The sequence below is a fragment of the Molothrus aeneus genome, chromosome 12, assembly GCF_037042795.1.
Source record: "Molothrus aeneus isolate 106 chromosome 12, BPBGC_Maene_1.0, whole genome shotgun sequence".
NCBI lineage: Eukaryota > Metazoa > Chordata > Aves > Passeriformes > Icteridae > Molothrus > Molothrus aeneus.
In genome coordinates, this window is record NC_089657.1 from 3,204,715 (window position 1) to 3,224,347 (window position 19,633).

The following is a 19,633-nucleotide window of genomic DNA, read 5'->3' on the forward strand; positions in this document are numbered from 1 at the left end:
TTTATGATATATGTTACATTAAGACTATAGTAAAAAGAAATAGAAAGGAAAAGGTTTCTTCAGAAGCTAGCTAAGCTAAGAATAGACAAGAATGAATTACAAAGATCTGTGTCTCAGACAGAGCAAGAGCCAGCTCTGCCATGAGTGGTCAGGAAATCCAAACACTCACAGGAGACCAATCACGGCTCTGCCTGTTGCATTCCACAGCAGCAGATAACCATTGTTTCCTTTTGGTTGCTGAAACTGCAGCTTCTCACAAGGAAAAATCCTAAGAAAGGGTTTTTCATGAAAGATGTCTGCGACAGAAAGAACTGATGGTGGAGGTCACAGAGCCTCCAGTGCATGGTTTGGATGGGGGGATGAATGGCTCAGAGTTGAATTTATGTCATTCTGACCTGCAGCTAGGGAGAATTACAGCTCAGCTTTCGGGTGAAGCCTGATTTTTCCCAGAGAAATGAGGGGCTGGAGGTTGGAATAGTGACTTCTCATCTTCTTTCACTGCCAGTCCTTCAGGCTGCCAAGAGGGAGCTGGAGGTGCTGCCTCTGCAGACTGAAGTGCTGGAGACTCCAGAATCCTTCCTGTGAAATGGGCAATTCTGCCAGAGCCCAGGAGAGGTTTTCTCCTAGGGTTTAAAGCCTATAATGCAGGATTATTCCTTTTCATTCCGAGCTGGAGTGCTCACAGTTCAGCCAGAACTGTGGCTTTCTCTGCTGATGTTACAGCTACATTTATTGCAAGGTAAAAAGCTTTGATATAGAAAAGCACATTATGTGATCAGCACTTACTCAATATATTTTAAAATATATCAGATGTTTTCTCATTGTTAATGCACTGTTACTCATTTCAACCCCCTTTGCTGGTGCAGGTGAGACAAAACCCAGCGTTTTTGGGCAGGAAATGCCCAGAATAAGGATTTTCCAGAAGGCAGCAGGAAGTTTGTCTGACTGAATTGCTGCTTGGGGTGCTGGTCACATGTGCTGAAAAATTGTTCCAGTGCCTACGACAGTAAAGAAGTTGTAGGTAGAAAATTTCCAGACTACAGAGATTTGTCTGTACATTAAAGAGGACATTTAGGACTAAAGGAAAAGACATTGGAAAGATAGAGGGATGTGCTGAACAAAGATTCTGGGTAAAAAAGCCAAAACCCAGGCATTAGTTCTGCCCTTGAGAGTATTTCAGGTTGAAATTATCAGAGTTTAGTGAATGTAAAACCACAATTAAGAGTGTTCTGATTCCAGTCTGAATTGTTTCCCTCCTCCCTGAGGAAGAAAAGAAAAAGGGAAGTGATTCCCAGGGCTTCACCAAACTGAGCCTGGTTTTCCACCCCACTCCAGGCTCTCCTGGGCCCCCTGAGCACGTGAGGGTGGATGAGATCACGGACACCACAGCCCAGATCTCGTGGCAGGAGGGCACAGACAACCACAGCCCCGTGACCACCTACACCATCCAGGCCAGGACCCCCTTCTCCGTGGGCTGGCAGAGAGCCACCACAGGTGAGCCCAGCACAGGTGAGCCCAGCTCAGCCAGCACAGGTGAGCCCAGCACAGGTGAGCCCAGCTCAGCCAGCACAGGTGAGCCCAGCTCAGCCAGCACAGGTGAGCCCAGCACAGGTGAGCCCAGCACAGGTGAGCCCAGCTCAGCCACCACAGGTGAGCCCAGCACAGGTGAGCCCAGCTCAGCCAGCACAGGTGAGCCCAGCACAGGTGAGCCCAGCTCAGCCAGCACAGGTGAGCCCAGCTCCCAGACCAGCCTCTGTGGGGATGGCTCTGGCCCCTGAGCCATTCTCCTTTTCCTCAGCTCCCTTTTCCCCTTGAGCTATTTTCTTGAGCTCCATTTTCCCCTGAGCCATTCTCCTGTTCCTGAGTTCCCTTTTCCCTTCAGCCATTCTCCTGTTCCTCAGCTCCCTTTTCCCCTGAGCCATTTTCCTTTTCCTTTCAGCCATTCTCCTGTTCCTCAGCTCCCTTTTCCTTTCAGCCATTCTCCTGTTCCTCAGCTCCCTTTTCCCTTCAGCCATTCTCCTGTTCCTCAGCTCCCCTTTCCCCTGAGCCATTTTCCTTTTCCCATGAGCCATTCTCCTGTTCCTCAGCTCCCTTTTCCTTTTCTCTCCCCCAGTTCCGGACGTGATCGACGGGAGAACCTTCACCAGCACAGTAGTGGATTTAAATCCTTGGGTTGAATATGAATTTCGTGTAGTTGCCACTAACAAAATAGGAGGTGGAGAGCCTAGTTTGCCCTCAGAAAAAGTAAGAACTGAAGAGGCAGGTTAGTGGGTCCTTCTATTTGTTTTTAATTCAAGAATCTTGAATGTTAACAGAGGAATGGAGTGTTCATATCTTTATCTTCTTGGCTCTTTGCAAACAAGCTTGGAATTGCCATTGGATACAAAAGCCTGAAACAAGTTTGTTCATATTTTTCCATTTTTCTGTAGGACAGTTTGTGTTGCATTACTGAACATCACAGAAGCATAATATCTAAATCCATTTAAACTGCATTTACTGTGGCAAAATCTGCCAGTTCAGGCAGTGCTGCAGAGTCTGAAGGTATTAATGGATGGAAAGAGGTTAATTTTGACAGGGATTTTTCATTCCTGCTGTTTCATCAGTGAAACCCTTCCATGTAACAAGCATGTGGCTCAGAAGAACCCATCAATTACAACCCAAATTCACTTGGAATGAGGCTGTTTCCTAATTTATCTGCATAACATCCCTGGAAGTGTTCAAGGATGCGGAATTCTGAGCAACATGGTCCAGTGGAAGGTGTCCTGGAACAAGATGATCTTTGGGGATCTCTTCCAACCCAGGAAGAGTTAACTCTGGAAAAATGAAGCTTGTCTCCAGTTTTTGGAAGTTCCTAGGCACAGCAGCAGCGGTTAATAAATAATTAAATAATCTGTGAGCTGCTGAGGTTCTCCAGGTGCTCAGAGGAAGCCCAGCCTGGCCCAGGGAAGAAGGATCAGCGTGGGTCAGGGGTGGGGGTCTCCTCCCCCAAAACCATTCCCCCTGGTTGCAGGAGGAGCATGAATGTGGGTTAAACTCAGGGCTTGAGGGTGATGTGCTGTGTTCTCCTGCCTCTACTCTGTGCTGACATCTCTGCATTTCCTTCCCACAGTTCCTGAAATTCCCCCCTCTGAGGTCAGCGGGGGAGGAGGCAGCAGGTCTGAGCTGGTCATAACGTGGGATGTAAGTTGGTGGGGAGAGGTTCTCTCCACAGAACTTCTTCCTTTCTTTTCTTTCTGCTCTCTCTGAATTTCCCTGGCTGCACAGCTTCTCCTCTGGGATGTGCAGGTGCTCTGTGTGATGTGAGCCCTGCACACTGCCCTTTGTCCTTTGACTCTCAGGTGTCCCTGGGCTGGATGGAAATCCCCAGGGAATTTAGCTTGGCTGGGATTGCTTCTGTTCTCAGACAAATGTTGATGCTAAAAAGGAGGCAGGAGGGCAGGGCGAGAGGGCTGAGCCAAAGAATTGAGCTTTGCAGTGCAGATTTGCAGTTCTTGCTTTCCCACCATTAAATCTGGATGCACATGCTAACCAATTTCCATTTATACTGTGTATCCCTTCTTTAATGATTTAAAGAACTGTTAATATTCTGTTCCTAGCACTGACTACTCTGTGTGGTTATCTGATCATAATGACATCAGAAGAAGGTTTCAGCCACTGTATGAAGGTGGTATTGGATTCTCTAACAGCTGACCAAGCAATGATTCATTTTTTATGAACTGTGGATTGATGAAAGAAAAGCTCTATTTACTGAAGAGCATCTTGAAGCAGAATACTGAGTGAAAACCAGAGATTATACCTGAAAGTGTTCTCTTCTTGAAATGCAAACCTTAAAACAGGGTATAGGGAACACATTTTGCTGTTCTGTCCCAGAGCTAATTGGCTGAGGGTTTGATGCTGAGGGCCGTGCCAGCACCTGCATCATGTCCTGACTTCCTTCCTGCTCATCCTCCCCAGTGCCTCACAGCCGTTGTTCTGTCCCTGGGTTTCTCCTGCCCATCCTCCCTAGTGCCTCACAGGTGTTGTTCTGTCCCTGGGGTGTCCTGAGTTTCCTCCTGCCCAGGCTCCCCAGTGGCTCACAGCCGTTGTTCTGTCCCTGGGTTTCTCCTGCCTGTCCTCCCCAGTGGCTCACAGCCGTTGTTCTGTCCCTGGGTTTCTCCTGCCCAGGCTCCCCAGTGCCTCACAGCCGTTGTTCTGTCCCTGGGTTTCTCCTGCCCAGGCTCCCCAGTGCCTCACAGCCATTGTTCTGTCCCTGAGTTTCCTCCTGCCCAGGCTCCCCAGTGGCTCACAGCTGTTGTTCTGTCCCTGGGTTTCTCCTGCCCAGGCTCCCCAGTGGCTCACAGCCGTTGTTCTGTCCCTGGGTTTCTCCTGCCCAGGCTCCCCAGTGCCTCACAGCCGTTGTTCTGTCCCTGGGTTTCTCCTGCCCAGGCTCCCCAGTGCCTCACAGCTGTTGTTCTGTCCCTGGGTTTCTCCTGCCCAGGCTCCCCAGTGGCTCACAGCCGTTGTTCTGTCCTTGGGTTTCTCCTGCCCAGGCTCCCCAGTGGCTCACAGCCGTTGTTCTGTCCCTGGGGTGTCCTGAGTTTCCTCCTGCCCAGGCTCCTCAGTGCCTCACAGCTGTTGTTCTGTCCCTGGGTTTCTCCTGCCCAGGCTCCCCAGTGGCTCACAGCCATTGTTCTGTCCCTGAGTTTCCTCCTGCCCAGGCTCCCCAGTGCCTCACAGCCATTGTTCTGTCCCTGGGTTTCTCCTGCCCAGGCTCCCCAGTGGCTCACAGCCGTTGTTCTGTCCCTGGGGTGTCCTGAGTTTCCTCCTGCCCAGGCTCCCCAGTGGCTCACAGCTGTTGTTCTGTCCCAGCCCGTCCCTGAGGAGCTGCAGAACGGGGAAGGATTTGGGTACGTGGTGGCTTTCCGCCCCTCGGGCACCTCGACGTGGATCCAGACCGTGGTGACGTCCCCTGACACCCCCAGATACGTCTTCAGGAACGAGAGCATCCTGCCCTTCTCGCCCTACGAGGTCAAGGTCGGCGTCTACAACAACAAAGGAGAGGGGCCCTTCAGCGCCGTGGCCACGGTGTTCTCAGCTGAGGAAGGTACAGCCCTGGGCTGCCCAAACCCTTCCACCAGCTCTGGCTGAGAGGCTCCCGGAGCAGAGAATGGGCAGAGTCACAGGAATAAAGCAGGGATTCATTAAAGGCCTTCCCAGGACACCCTTGGAGCAGTACAAGAGCCCAGCCATGGCTACACCCAAGATGGATGAGGGTCACGAGTTCCCACACTTTAATCAGTTCTGGTCCATTTCCATGTTGGGGTTCAGTGTCCAGTTCCAGCTCCAGGTGATGCAGTCCCACCCTCCCAGTTTGCTCCCTTCCATTCCCTGTTGTTGGCACTTTTTGGGCTGAAGCTGCAGGGGTGTCCTTGGTTCTGGGCTGGAAAAGGATTGTTCTGTGGGACTGAGCTGTGAGAGAGCTGCTGACACTGTGTGTGGAGTTCAGAGTCACACACAAAATATAAAAGCTAAAATTTAAGGCATCAGTTCCAGCAGCAGCTCGGGGCAGTGAGATGGGTTAGGATGAGGATTTATTTATTTATTCCCAGGTTTATTCCCAATCACCTCTCCCGTGTTGATTTCCCAACCCAGAGCCCAGCACAGCCCCCTCAGGAGTGTCTGCCACCAGCCTGTCCTCCTCAGCCATCCAGGTGTCCTGGACAGCCATTCCCTGGAAGATGAGCAATGGAAGGCTGCTGGGCTATGAGGTGAGTCTGTGGGAATAAAAAATATTCCAATGAATTGACCCTGTTTATTAAATAAAATCCACTCGTCTTTGTGAAGGGCCATGGGCCAGAAGGGTCATGCGGGCTGCAGCACAACCACACAGTCACCCCAAACCTTGCTCTTCCTGCCCCACCTACAGCCAGAAGAAGGATAATTTTTTCTGTCTTTGTTATAAAAACCCTTTGTTAAAAAAAGTTGTTAAAAAACAGAATGAAGTTGTGTTTTGCGGCTTGTGCTGATGGTCACATGTCTGACATAACTCCAAGCTAACATTTTTTCAGAATTACATTTATTTTCAAAGAAACTTCTTTATAAGGTACATTTTTCTGAGCTTGTTTCTTTCTTAATGAAGTAATGGTTTTCCTCTTGTCATTCTGTAGTTCAAGCAAGATCTAATATTTCAATTGTCTTTTTCCTGCAGTCACACTGAAAAGAGCAGCAAGCATGAGAAGCAGATGGATAAGAGCATTTTTTTCTTTTTTGCACAGTAAACATATTTCTGAAACTTTAATGCATTTCTACCTTTTTCAGCAGAAAAAGGGGGAAAAAAAAAGCACTTAAAAGAGTCAGGTACAACACTGTGGGTGAACAGCCCATTCCATGCAAGATTTAAACAGTTTTGGTTTTTATCTCCTAGGTCAGGTACTGGAATAAAGGCCAGAAAGAAGAATCTTCCAACAGAGTAAAAGCAGCAGGGAATGAAACATCAATAAAAATTACGGGGTTGAGGAGCAACCTGGATTATTACACAGCTGTGCGTGCCTACAACAGCGCTGGGGCAGGGCCCTTCAGCGCCACCGTCAATGCCACCACCAAAAAGCCACGTGAGTACCTCAGCTGGCAGGGGCACAGCACAAATGGTGGGGAAGCACGTGAGGGTTGAGTGTGCAGGGTCCCCAGGACGAAGGAGGAATGGTTGAATCTGACTCCCATGTTCTTAGAAGGCTAATTTATTATTATATTATATTATATTATATATATAATATATATATATTATATATACATATATAATATATATATATATAATATATATTATATTATATTATATTATATTATATCATATCATATAATATTATATTATATTACATTATATTATATCATATCATATCATATCATATCATATTTTATATATTACATATATTTTACAAAATAGCATAATTTTAGTAATTAATATATTTATAATATATTAAATAATATACTTGTAGTGTATATTAATTAATATATTTATATTTTATAATTTTCCATAGTTGTATATAAAATACTATTTTTATTTATTATATAATATGGTATTATCCATTATATTATATAAAATATTATATTATAGTATATTTATTATAGTATAGTATAGTATAGTATATTATAGTATAGTATATTAAAGAATTCTATACTGAAATTATACTAAAGAATAGAGGAAGGACACAGACAGAAGGCTTAACAAGAATGATAATTAAAGCTTGTGACTCCTCTCCAGAGCCACAGCTGGACTGGGAATGGATCATTAAGTAAAAACAATTCACATGGAACCAATCAAACGATGACCAGTTGGTAACAATGTCCAGGCCACGTTCCAAAGCATCAAAACACAGGAGAAGCAAACCAGATAATTATTGTTTTCATTTCTCTCTGAGGCTTCTCAGCTTCCCAGGAGAAGAAGCCTGGGCAAAAAGGGTTTTTCAGAAAATATGACGGTGACATTGGAGGGGAGGGGAAAGCAGTGGAATTCCTGGGAATCACAGTATGAGTGGCCTGAATTTCTGTGTAGTCGTGTGAATCAAGCCCAGAGCTTCCACCCCTTCTTGAGCAGACTGGGTGAAACCCAACCGTGCCAAGGGAGCCCAGGGAAGATCTGTAATTTCTGCACTGAACCACTGTTACACTGCTAATGACTGGAAGAAATTGAAAAGAAAAATCTCTGTTATTTAGAAGAAGGAAAAAAAAAAGAGACTTGTTGAATTTTTCAGTGTTCTATAACATATTTATAAGTTCTCTAGGGCATGGGTTTTGAAATGCAATGAACCTCCTAGAGTTCATGCAAAGCAATCCTTCATGTCCACTGTTTCCCCTTGAACAAATTGCACAAGAGGCCACTCTGCTGCTGCAAAGGCAAAATTAAGCTGGAGAACAGATTGTCAAAGGCTGCGCTAATTTTTCCACAAGTGGAAATATTTTTAGTGTGCTCCTCTGTTGTAATACAGCTCAGAATCAGGGTCATCAGTCTTGAAGTGTTTCTGTCAGAGGCACAAGAACAGACAATTAAATCTGTCTGAAGGGTCAAATTCCCTGCAATAATCATTAACATCCCCCGAGCAGACAGAGTTGTAGCATTAATATTATGAAATAAGCTAGTTTATCAGAAATTATTCTATGCAGAAATGAGTGTCAGTCTGTCACCGAGGACTAAACCAACTCAGATTTGCCAGAGTTTAAATATATTATATGCACAATTACCATGAACTGGCTGATCTGAAGTGACTCACTGCCTGCAGCCTGGACAGGACATAGGAAAAGGAATTTTTTTCTAATTATTCATCTTTGTGGCTGCTCACTAGAGGTGGTGCCAGGCTGGTCAGCTCAGGGATTTTCAGTCCCTTTTTAATGTGCCCCCTGCTTTTGGGGTGTGTGACTGAAGACTGGTGTGAGCAGCATCTGGATCAGGCCCTTTGGCAAAATGCTGCTGTTTGGAATAATTAAAAAGGAAAATTAATTGCATTATATCCATGGATCTTTCTGGTGAATAAGGAGAGCAAAGCCATGTAATGTCAGTCTGCAGATTTTGATAAATTAGTTGAATTGCTGAGAGAAATAATTCTCCATGCTATTGCAGTAAAAACTGATTTTTCATTAAATGTGTAATTTTTAATCAATCCTGGTTTGTAATTTAATTGGAATATTCGTGATTGGTGTGGTTTTCACTTGAGGGATTTGCATTCCCCCACAGCACCTGCCAGGTAAATCTCAGAAACTGTTGCCATACCAAGGAATGCAAATAGTTCAGTTCTGTTGGCAGTGTATTTCCAAATTGAAAGTGAGCCTTTGACAATTAAAATACCTTTGCTCTAAAATTTGAAATATGCATATTTACAGCCCAGAATAACAAGTGGAGGTTTAAATACTGCTATGTAAACTGCCAGGTGGGTGGGGAAGACTTAGGCAAGTCTTGCCTAAGTTCTGACACTTATTTCATATTTCGAAAGTCTTCAAATAAAACCCAGTGTTCTGTCCATCAGCTCTTAATTGTGAGAAATTCTCCTGCCTGAGAGCAGCTTTCAGAAATCCCTGCAGCTCCTTGGACAGGTCCTGAGTGATTGATGGGGCAGGACCTGCCACAAGTGAAGCTCTGAACTCTGGTGATTGCTGGAGATTTTGGTGTCTGCAGCAAAAGGAGCTGAATCCCTCAGACAGAGGCTTACAGTTTCTACAGATAATTACTCTTCATTTTTTTTTCTCCACATGTCATCTTAATATTTTGTTGTGGATTTCAAGGATGAGTCATTTCCTTTGAAATTCAGCTGTAATATCTCAGTGTGAAAACGATTCATACATGCTGTAACAGTTCATTCTCAGGAGTGAAACAATCTCCTCTTACATTTACAAGGAGTGGTTATTATTAGAACATCAGGTTAAACCTTCCTCAGTACGCAGAACAAGACAAATAGTAAAAGAAAATAGCTGGGGGTGGTTGGTTGACTTTGGAATAATTCTTTTTTAAGTCTCAGGGTTTGTTTTTTTTCTGTTTTTTGAGTATTATCAGGTGGATTTTGATCTGACTGCTTATGGGAAGAAGGCAGGGAACTTCCTGTGTGAGAGAATTGAAAAGAGGAGGGGGGGAAAAAGAGGAAAAGCCCTGTAAGGACATGGATACAAGTGTTCAAAACCACTCTCAGTGCTTAAAGCTGGAACCTCCAGTCTCAAAGCACAGCTCAGCCCACCTAAGCAGCAGTTGCCTCCACTAGGTGACAGCAACAGTAAATTGTTTTCCTTAACGCATTTAGAAAAGATTTTAATCATTGATTTGTGTCACTGCAGGACCTATTTTCTGGGGAAGCAACCTGAGGTATTTGAGGAGGTTTGTACTTCCCTGAAAGCTTGGCAGCTCCAAGGTACATGAAAGGGGCAGAGCCCAGAGCATGCAGCTGCTTTGCAAATAACAGGCTTGGGTCGCTAATGAACCAGAAATCCCAGCAGATTTCTGTGGCCAAAGCCCCACTTTTGGCACAGGCTCAGTTCAGAACCACAACTCGAATTGGAAGAGCCAACAGACAAAGAAAACCTGCAAATGCTTTCCATAACAAACATCTTAAAGTAAATCAACATATTGGGTAAATTTGAATATTCACTGAGACTCAATTTGTCTGAAAATCTATTGTGAAGAATTTTCTTATTCTTGGTACTGTACTAAACCTAGAAATTGTCAGTTAGCATCATTAGAGTTTGTTGTAATTAATCACCCATGTCCTAAGGCACATGCTCCTGTCTGGCTGTATTGGATGAATGACCAGCAACAGATACTTCAACTTCAGAAACAGCATTTATGTGCCATTCTGGCTTTTTCCTTCCTTCTGTTTTTCGAATTTCGCCTCTGAACCATAACCTGCCGAGAGGGGAGCCTGCACTGGAGCTGGTTTTGCATCCCAAATGCAACGACAGCCAATTACCTGAGCAGGAGAATCAATCCCCAGTGCCAGTTGAATTAAAGTCTTGTTTTTGTTGTGTGTTTGAAGCACCCAGCCAGCCCCCAGGAAACGTGGTGTGGAATGTCACAGACTCCAGGGTGGTGCTGAGCTGGGAGGAGGTCAGAGCCATGGACAACGAGTCCGAGGTCACGGGCTACAAGGTCAGTGGGGACAGAGCTGGGGGCAGCCCAGGGCTGGTATTTCATTGTCTGTCTGCATGCTCAGAGCATGCACAATCCCACCCCTAAACCAGGTCACTGGGGTCTCCTTCCTAGGGATTTTAAATATTTTAAATTATTTAAAATATTAAAATATTAATTTTTTTAATATATATTTTAAATATTTTTATTCTAACAGTGTCTCACCAATAATGTCCCCCAATCCCTTTTCCTCCCCATCCTGGCACTGCTCAGCTCCTGGGATCCCACCCACACCTGGATCTGAGAACATTTAAATACTTACCACATCCATAACTCTTCCTTTAAATGTGTAACACTTACCTAAATGGATAAAACTTTGAAAGAAACCAAAAACATTTAGCCTGATGGATGTAGCTTCCATTGCTGGCCAGGTGTATTTATTATATTTATTATATATTATCACATATATTAAACTGATATTTTTAAACATTTCTCCTCTTACCTGCTGTGGGCCATGCTCATTTCCCTGACAGAAATTACCCAGTTGCACCTGCTCTAAATCTGATCAGCACACAAATGTAGAAGTGTTGAAAAATGTCATGTAAAGTGTGTGTAAAAGAACAGCTGAGGATGCTCCTGCTAAGCTCTGTACAGCTGGATCCCACAGGATATAATCCTGAACAAAAGGTTTAGGCTGAAGATCTGATGACCCACTGAGTTGTATTGGCAAGAAGTACATGTTTAAAGTTTGTTCAAGTGTCCTATTATTTCATATGCTTGTAATAAAAATAATACATAATATGTATTCTTTTTATACATGTTATGTACATATACATTTTATATGTGTGACTGTGTCCACAGGGGTCTGAGGATGAGGGAAGAGACAAGGATCTGACTCTGTGTTTCAGAAGGCTGATTTATTATTTTATGATATATATTATATTAAAACTATACTGAAAGAATTCAAGAAAGGATTTCATCAGAAGGCCAGCTAAGAATAGAAAAAGAAAGAATGATAACAAAGTTTTGTGGCTTGGACAGAGAGTCTGAGCCAGCTGGGCTGTGATTGGCCATTAATTAGAAACAACCACATGAGCCCAATCCCAGATGCACCTGTTGCATTCCACAGCAGCAGATAACCATTGCTTACATTTTGTTCCTGAGGCCTCTCAGCTTCTCAGGAGGAAAAATCCCAAGGAAAGGATTTTTCATAGAACCTGTCTGTGACATTATATGTACAGGTATGTTTATTTTATAATAATACAATACGGATGTATTAGCATCCGCTGTGCCATTTGAAATTATACCTGGAATAAAAGGTGAAAAAATGCTTGAAAATTAATAAAAAAATTAATTCTTTTTTTGAATAAAAACACTCCAAAAAATGTTTTTGAACATTCTGAGTCAACGTTCAAAAGAGAACATCGATTGATATCCCCTTCTTCCCTTAAATACAATTCCGCCCTGGAACATTAACCAAAAATCAGCTCTTTTCCTTCAGCCCATCACTTGCCAAAGCTGACAGCCTGCTGGTTGGAGGCAGAGGAGGGCAGGGCCGTGCTGAGGCCGTGCTGTGTTGCAGGTGCTGTACAGGACCAGCAGCCAGGGCGGCGTGGAGGTGCTGACCACGGCGGGCACCACGGCCGAGCTGTGGCTGCAGCTGCAGGACGATTATCTCATCGAGGTCAGAGCCACCACCGAGGGTGGAGACGGCAGCAGCAGCCAGCAGATCCTCATCCCCAGGCTGGCCAGTAGGTTCAAACACTTTCCTTTGTCCCAGCTTCTCTGTGCTTCCTTTGGTGATGGGGGGGGGAAAAGCTAAAATTAATGTTTAGACGTTGTGTGGTTATAAGGTGATAAAAGGAAAGCAATTAAAATCTTCATGCCCTTATGCATGGCAAACTCCATTCTGCTGAACTGGTAAATTGGTATTAAAAATGGTACCTTTTTTACTTCTTCTCCTTTTTTATTTTTATTTTTATAAAAAACGATTACCATGAAAGCAGGCTCACAGAATGATTAAGGCTGGAAAAGATCTCCAAGATCATTGAGTCCAACCTTTGACCAAACACTGCCTTGTCAGCTAAACCAGAGCACCAAAACCATTCATGATAACAGCACCTCTGTAATTTTTAAATATTTATTGTATTATTGCAGATCTTTAGTGCTTGTAAGAAAAAATTACAGTAATTTTTGCTTAGCATCCAGGAAGAGTAATAGTGTGGGGCACAGCAGATACTTCTGCTTTCATTTAATCCTGAATTCATTTTTTCCTTTGTTCACAGGTATGGATGCAAGAGGTTCTGGACCATCAGTCTTGAGTATCTTCAGTGTCTCCAGCTTCTTAGCAACAATATTTTCCTTGACCCTTAATTCTGTGTTGTGCTGATATATTTGCATTTGCTGGGGAAAAAAAAAATTGGTTACTAAAGTGCTTTTTTTAAAAAAAACTGCAGTGGTTAATGCATGTTTTTTCTCCTATCCTGATGTGTTTTTAAATTCTTTATATTTCACTGTAAGTTGAAGTAAAAATACCATGTAAAGTTTAGCAAATCCTTTAAAAAGGAATCTAAAATGCCTTAATACTTGAACCAAAGGAGTTTACATGTTACATACTTCAGATCCAGTGTAAGAGAGAGGGGGAGGGATGGCACTGTGAGGTCAGGGCGATGAGGGAGAGTGAGAAACAACATTTTTGCAGCAGCCCTGAATTGTTCTGGGTCTGTTCTGCATTGCTAAAATGACATTTGACATGGAAAGGATGAAATCAGAGCTGTGGCTGTTACCAGCTGGAGTTTAAAGCAACCACCACATGGCTGCTCCCAAGGCAGTGCCATCACCCTGGAGTTTGGATCATTTCCCTGCTGCCCTTTGTGTGGGAGCTGCTCTAAATGGAAAGAAATCCCAAAAGAAAGTTCCTTCAAAGAAATCCCACCTGGAGCAGGGCAAAGGCAGGGCATCCCCTGCTGCTCCTGAGCAACGCTCTCCCAGCTGTGATTTGAGATGTTTTTGTGCTGCTTCTCAGTAAATTCTGAAATTCACGCCCTCATCTCCCCGCCTTGCCTTCCCTAACCAGGTTCTGTGTTCACAGCCAGCCTCTCCCAGCTTGAGGGTGCTGTGCTGGCCCTGCTGCCCGTGTTCAGCCCTGGCGAGGGGCAGGGCACCACCATGGCCTTGGGAGCAGGGACAGCCGCCCCCTCCCTCCTTCCCTCCCTTGTGACCTGGTGCTCCCACACCTGCAGCCCCAAATTCTGCCCATTTCTGTGCCACACTGCGCTGCAAGCACCCTGAGTTCAGACTTACAGTTCTGAACTCTTCCACCTGCTCTGGCCCTCAGCTGCACCCCACTGCTGTCATATGAGTCTGGGAAGGTCATGGCAATAGTAGGATGTCAAAAAAAAAATGATACAACAACACTTCAGACTTGCTGTTGAAGAGAAATCTGTGCTTTCTTTCATGGCAGTAAATTAAAGATACATTCAGCCTGGTCCATTTGACTTCTAGAGTTGTGGCTTCAGTCAAATCAACCTTTTTAGAGAGGTCACAGCATCCCTGTTCACATGCCATAAAGCATCTCCTCTTAAAGACTGGGTTTTTTTAAATTTCACAATGCTATTACAACACACAGAAGTACAAAGGGAGAACCAGGATTAATAAAATTATGGTAGCACTTTGGAAAAAGATACCTTGATATGCATTCAGCTGGCAGGTGAGTTCCAGATGAGACAAAGTGCTGCTGAGGAAAGCAGGAGCTGTAAATACTGTACATAGAGAGCTATAAATGAGTTTAAAATTAGTTGCTTTTCCATGTGGCTGACCAGTGTTGTTTTCAGACACTTGCAAACAGGGGGGTGGGTGGGACATGGAAATCCAGGTGTTCCTAGTGAGTAAATAGTTCTATTTCATGCAACAAAGGGTGACTCTTTCTCTTGTTTCACAAAATTCTAGTCCAGGTTCCTGTACTGCCCATTTTTCATGCACTTACATTGTATTATTACTTGATTTCTAGTTCTATATCTCCATGAGATATGTACCCAGTACCTTGTTTCATATTGAAAAGGTTGAAATTTATCCTTGAACTTCCAGTTGTGTGTGTATCCTATGGTTATCTGTATGCATTCTTTTCTATGGCTCTAATAAAATATTTATTACATTGAGGGATAATAGAATATCTCAAAGTGTTATTGCTTGTTCCTGTTACATATTTGCACATGTTGGGGGTTTAATACATCTAAAAATGGTTGTGCTCAAGCTTCTGAGCTCCTCCTCTGCTTAGCTTTGCATCAGGATGGGCAGAAATCCACCTCCATCTATCCAGTCAGGCTGTTTCCTCTTCCCTAAAGTGGAAAAAAACCCCACTGTAATTACACTGAAGAAGAGTTAGTTTTTTATAATAATTTATTCAGTGTATCACTGTTTAGCGTTAAATGGCAGGTCCTGAAACCTTTTCCTTGGGCACAGCACAACTATTTATTTTAAGCTTTTAAAGTGTGGGTTCTACCTGCATACTGGGGAGCTGATCCAGATGCTGCAATAAGGGTTAATAATGGTCCCAACAAATCACAATTATGTACTTACTCAAGAAAAATTATTCCACTCTTGTGTGTAAATCGGGTTTTTCCTGTCAGATGGTTGTAGGTGGACACTCCTGCCTTGCTCTGCCTCCCCGAGTGTCCAGATTAATCTTCCTTTAAACTGATCTCTCTTTCTTCCTCCTATCATGTTAATGCAGCTCAGGGTTATTTGCATTAATAGAAGTGTCTTGGTTCTCCAGTGGGTTGATGAAAAACAAGCTGGCATTGGGAAAGTGCAGGAGGAGAAGGTGGAGAGGCAGTAAGGGATAATCCTACCTCTTGCAGGCACTTCCAGAGCAGCTCCTGTGACCATCCCAAATTAGCAATTCAGTCCTGGGGGGAGAAAAATAAAAGGAAGAAAATTAGTAATGAAAAATGTGACTAGAATTACTTACACAATGAGAACTGCAGGTGGTGGGGAAAGCGGTTCTGCCATTCCACTGGACTTGGGCTTCCCCAAATAACCAGCACTTTGTCACATCTAATATTTGAAATCTCATAAGCTACAATGGTAGGCTTCAGTCATAGTTCTTAAAATTGCATTCTTTTCAATTCCCCATCCAACAACAGAGCTGTGTTCTAAAGCCTGAATTTCTCAGAGGTACTTGGAGTAAGAATTTCTTTAAAACCCAACCTTTCCTTTGAACAGTTTACTGTGGGGTATGTTACAAACATGCAGGATCCTCTATGAATACAAAATGAGTTAAAACCTAATATCACTTCAGGCCAAAGAAATATTGGAGATCTCTATTTTCTACTTAATTTGCCTTTTAGTGGTGGCAGGCAGATGTGGGCAGTGCCTGTCAGGTTATATCTGTTATGTCTTAATAACAGGCAATAAAGCAAGCTGTCCAGCATGAGGGAGTGCATTCATCTGACAGCTCTGTCTGAAATAAATAACAATGGAATATTGTGAAAATAAAATGAGTTTGTAAACAGGCCCTGGCTCTCTTAGGGGAAACAACCGCCTCGATTGTTTTATGCTAATGCTGTGAACGGCAAATCAATAAAAAGGGATGTGTTCAGCACAGACAGACCTGAGTGCAGCTCCTGCTGCTTTATCAGGGCTGATGGATGGAGAGAGGCACTTGGAACCTGGGAGCTGCCAGGGATGGATGGGCAGCACCTTCAGCAGCTCTGGGAGCAGCCCTGTCCTCTGGGAAAAGGGATTTCCTGACAATCCCACAGCTCACAGCCTGGGGCTCTGAGGAGCAGGGAGCAGCCCAGGGAAGAGGACAGAGTGTCTCATTTTCCAGGCTGAACTCACAGAATTCACAGAATTACAGGGTTGGGAGAGACCTTCCAGATCATGGAGTCCAACCCAGCCCCAATATCCCAACTCAACCCTGGCACCCAGTGCCACATCCAGGCTTTGTTAAACACACCCAGGGATGGGGACCCCACCACCTCCCTGGGCAGCCATTCCAGAACTTCATCACCCTTTCTGTAAAAAACCTTTCTTCTGCTATCCAACCTGTATTTCCCTTGGCACAGCTTGAGGCTGTGTGCTCTGGTTGTGTCAGTGCTGCTGCAGACAGAGCCCAGCCCCAGCTGAGCACAGGCACCTTTCAGCTGAGCTGTTGGGGCTGGGTTGGACTCGATGATCTTGAAGGTCTCTTCCAGCCTGGTCATTCTGGGAATTCTGTGAACTCCTTCTCAGCAGGCTCAGCAAGCTCTGTTGCAGGTATTAAAGTCTTACCTTTGGCTTGGAAGTGTTTCCAGAGGTGGCTGAAGGTGGGACACCCCATTGCCACCCCTGGGCATCCCCTCCAGGTCAGTCCTGTGCCAGCTCTGCCACTTTCTCCTGCTGGCAGGTGCTGCCAGAGCCAGGGGACTGTCCTCTCAGAGGGCTCCAGGGTGTCTGTGCATGAGTATTTGCCAGAAATACAGCCCACTGTGCCTCTCAAATAACCCTGCACCAATTTGGGATCCAAGTCCCTGTTTTTCCCTTCGTGCCGGTGGCTGTGGGTGCCAGTCCTGTCCTGGCTCTCAGCTGCACCACAGAGCTGCCCCCAGGAGTTTGGTGTTTGAATAGAGACTCACCTTTCCTCTGGCTTGTGTTTCAATATGAAACACTCCCAGCTTTCCTCTGGCTGCTCTTGCAGAGCCTGAGCTGCCAGGCTGCAGTGTCTGCAGTGCCCTCGTTGGAATTCGTACCCTGCTCTTTGCCTGCTCTGGGTCTGAACTCTGTTTTCAGACTTCACACTTTGTGCAAGAGAGTGTTTTAGTATTAGAATTTCACAGGACCTTCATGTGCATCCTTCCTTTGTTTTTTTCCATCCTTAAGGGTCAAGAAAACGTGATAAACTCAACTTGAAATTAAATTTCTTTTCTGGAACTCCTCACTGATCTTTTTGAGGTCAGGAAGTGTCTTTGAGGCTCTTTTATTTTTTTTTTTACCTAATGCACAAATACAGGAGACAAGCCTGTAACCCCATGCAGCATTTCTGAGACACTTTCTTCCCAATGTACCCAGGATTATTTTCTTACCCTTTAAGAGCATAATTAGTCCTGTGAGGCCTGGACCATGCCTGCTCTTCGTGCTGTGCTCTCCATTCCTTCCCAGCCATTAATTCCCTTGTGGGGGGAGAACATCAAGGCACTGGCAGGGGCTGAAAAAGGAACAATCAAAAGCCTTCATTGGAGCCTGTGAAAGGATGCAACTTCAGGATGTTCATTCACTCAGCTCCTGACAATTTAAACTCAAAACAGCTCCTTCCCAAGATGGGGTCTGGATGGGCAGGAAAGGTGTCCCTTGGGATTGCTGTCCCTGGGGGATCTCTCTTTTGTGCTGGAACACAAGCAATGGTCTCTCACATCAGGTAAAAGCACCAAAAAGAGTCAGAGAAAACAGGGGAAAGCCCTCCCTGATGATACAAAGAATAAATCACTTTCCCAGCACCTGTAAAGGAGTCTGAACAGGACATGTGTTCAACAAGAATTTCCCTCATTAGCAATCCAAGGAGGGCCATGCTTAAGGCAGACAAATAATTTAATTTTTGTCACACTTCCTAACATTGCCACCAAACTGAGGCATTTACAGTCACCCTTGTCACAACACTAATTATCTATTTGAATAGCAGAGCTCTCTGCTGATTGAATGAGTTCTGCAGTGAGAGCAGATCATTTCAGCAGCAGCATCTGATCATCATTACTTTTTGGGTATAGGATGTAAATAGACTATCATGATAAAAAATATGGCTTTGGTACCTTTTCAGCAGCTTCAGATGAGATTGGGGAGCTTCTGGAGCAGCCAAAAGCATCGGTTCATGGTCTGGAAAACAATGTCCTGGGGGTTTCTGTTGCCTTGGAAACGTGAAAAATAAAGCACCATTAATTACCAATTTTCAAGCAAGCAGTGCTGAGGGCCTGATCCCAGGCTAATGAATCCCTCACCCCAATTTCTGTAGCCCTGGGCTGATCAATCAGCCCTGCTGAACCAGGGCAGGGCTGAGGCACAGCAACTCTGCCAAGCTGATTCCACAGTGGCACCAGGAGGCTCCAGGCAGACACTCCCAGGGCTGTGGTTCCTCTTGCCTTCACATCCATGACCACAATAACATCTTCAGCTGGTTGGTTTTATAATAAATGCACTTTTTCTTCAAGGAGGTACTAGCAGCAGGCCTGATAAACATCCAGGAAAACATATATGCAAGCTCTATATAAATCCTATATATATATATATATATATATTTATTTATATTTATATTTATATTTATATTTATATTTATATTTATATTTATATATTTATATTAAATATATATATTCAATATATTTATAGATATATTTCATATATAAAAATATAAAAATATTTATAAGATATATAAATTTATAAAGATATAAAAATATAAAAATATATATACATATATATACATATATATAAATATATAAATATATAAATATATATGTATATATATTTATATTTCATAATTTTATTTTTATTTCTATATTTTATAATTTATATTTATTTATATATTTATTTATTTTTATATGTATTATTATATATTATATACTATATTAGATACAGTATATAAAACATAATATATATAATAGATATTATATATATATATTATATTATGTATATATATAATTCTATTTATTTATTTATTTATATACATTTTCTCCACATAACTATTCTGTTAGTCCTGGCCACTGGCACAGAACCAGGAGTTCAGCCAGACCTTCTGCTGTCCTTCTACCCAAAATACTGCCAAAATCTTTACTGTTACATCTTCTGTATAATAACAATTTTAAGTGGAATTAAACGTTTTTATCTACAGACTACACGTGCTCTCTTTCCTCCCTCTAGTACTGGTGCTTTGGTGCTAGATTTATAATTAGGAAATATAACTCTGTATCATAACTCTGTGAAATAACTCTAATAATAAATAACATTGTGAAATCAGTGAAACTGGAATCAGCCCCTTCTTGTAGGAGTTGGAAGTTGCCATAAAAGTTTCTCTTGGGCATGCTCCACCCC

General features: G+C 43.5%; 1 protein-coding gene and 1 long non-coding RNA gene across 2 annotated transcripts in view; one reads left to right on the plus strand and one right to left on the minus strand.

The window, feature by feature from the left end:
• CNTN3 (contactin 3) overlaps positions 1 to 14,750 on the plus strand; it is a 104,342-nt gene extending 89,592 nt beyond the window's left edge. The window contains exons 13-21 of the mRNA XM_066557785.1: positions 1,336 to 1,494; positions 2,114 to 2,263; positions 3,110 to 3,180; positions 4,849 to 5,083; positions 5,632 to 5,747; positions 6,404 to 6,590; positions 10,488 to 10,600; positions 12,162 to 12,330; positions 12,865 to 14,750. Coding sequence (XP_066413882.1) covers positions 1,336 to 1,494; positions 2,114 to 2,263; positions 3,110 to 3,180; positions 4,849 to 5,083; positions 5,632 to 5,747; positions 6,404 to 6,590; positions 10,488 to 10,600; positions 12,162 to 12,330; positions 12,865 to 12,968 — 1,304 coding nt within the window. The 3' untranslated portion in view covers positions 12,969 to 14,750. The remainder of the gene's footprint in view (positions 1 to 1,335; positions 1,495 to 2,113; positions 2,264 to 3,109; positions 3,181 to 4,848; positions 5,084 to 5,631; positions 5,748 to 6,403; positions 6,591 to 10,487; positions 10,601 to 12,161; positions 12,331 to 12,864) is intronic.
• Positions 14,751 to 15,126: 376 nt separating this feature from the next.
• On the minus strand, positions 15,127 to 18,451 carry LOC136561485 (uncharacterized). The gene is made up of 3 exons (XR_010784355.1): positions 18,364 to 18,451; positions 17,644 to 17,765; positions 15,127 to 15,486 (listed from the first exon to the last, which is right to left on the minus strand). It is a non-coding gene; the product is annotated as an uncharacterized lncRNA (long non-coding RNA).
• Positions 18,452 to 19,633: the final 1,182 nt, after the last annotated feature.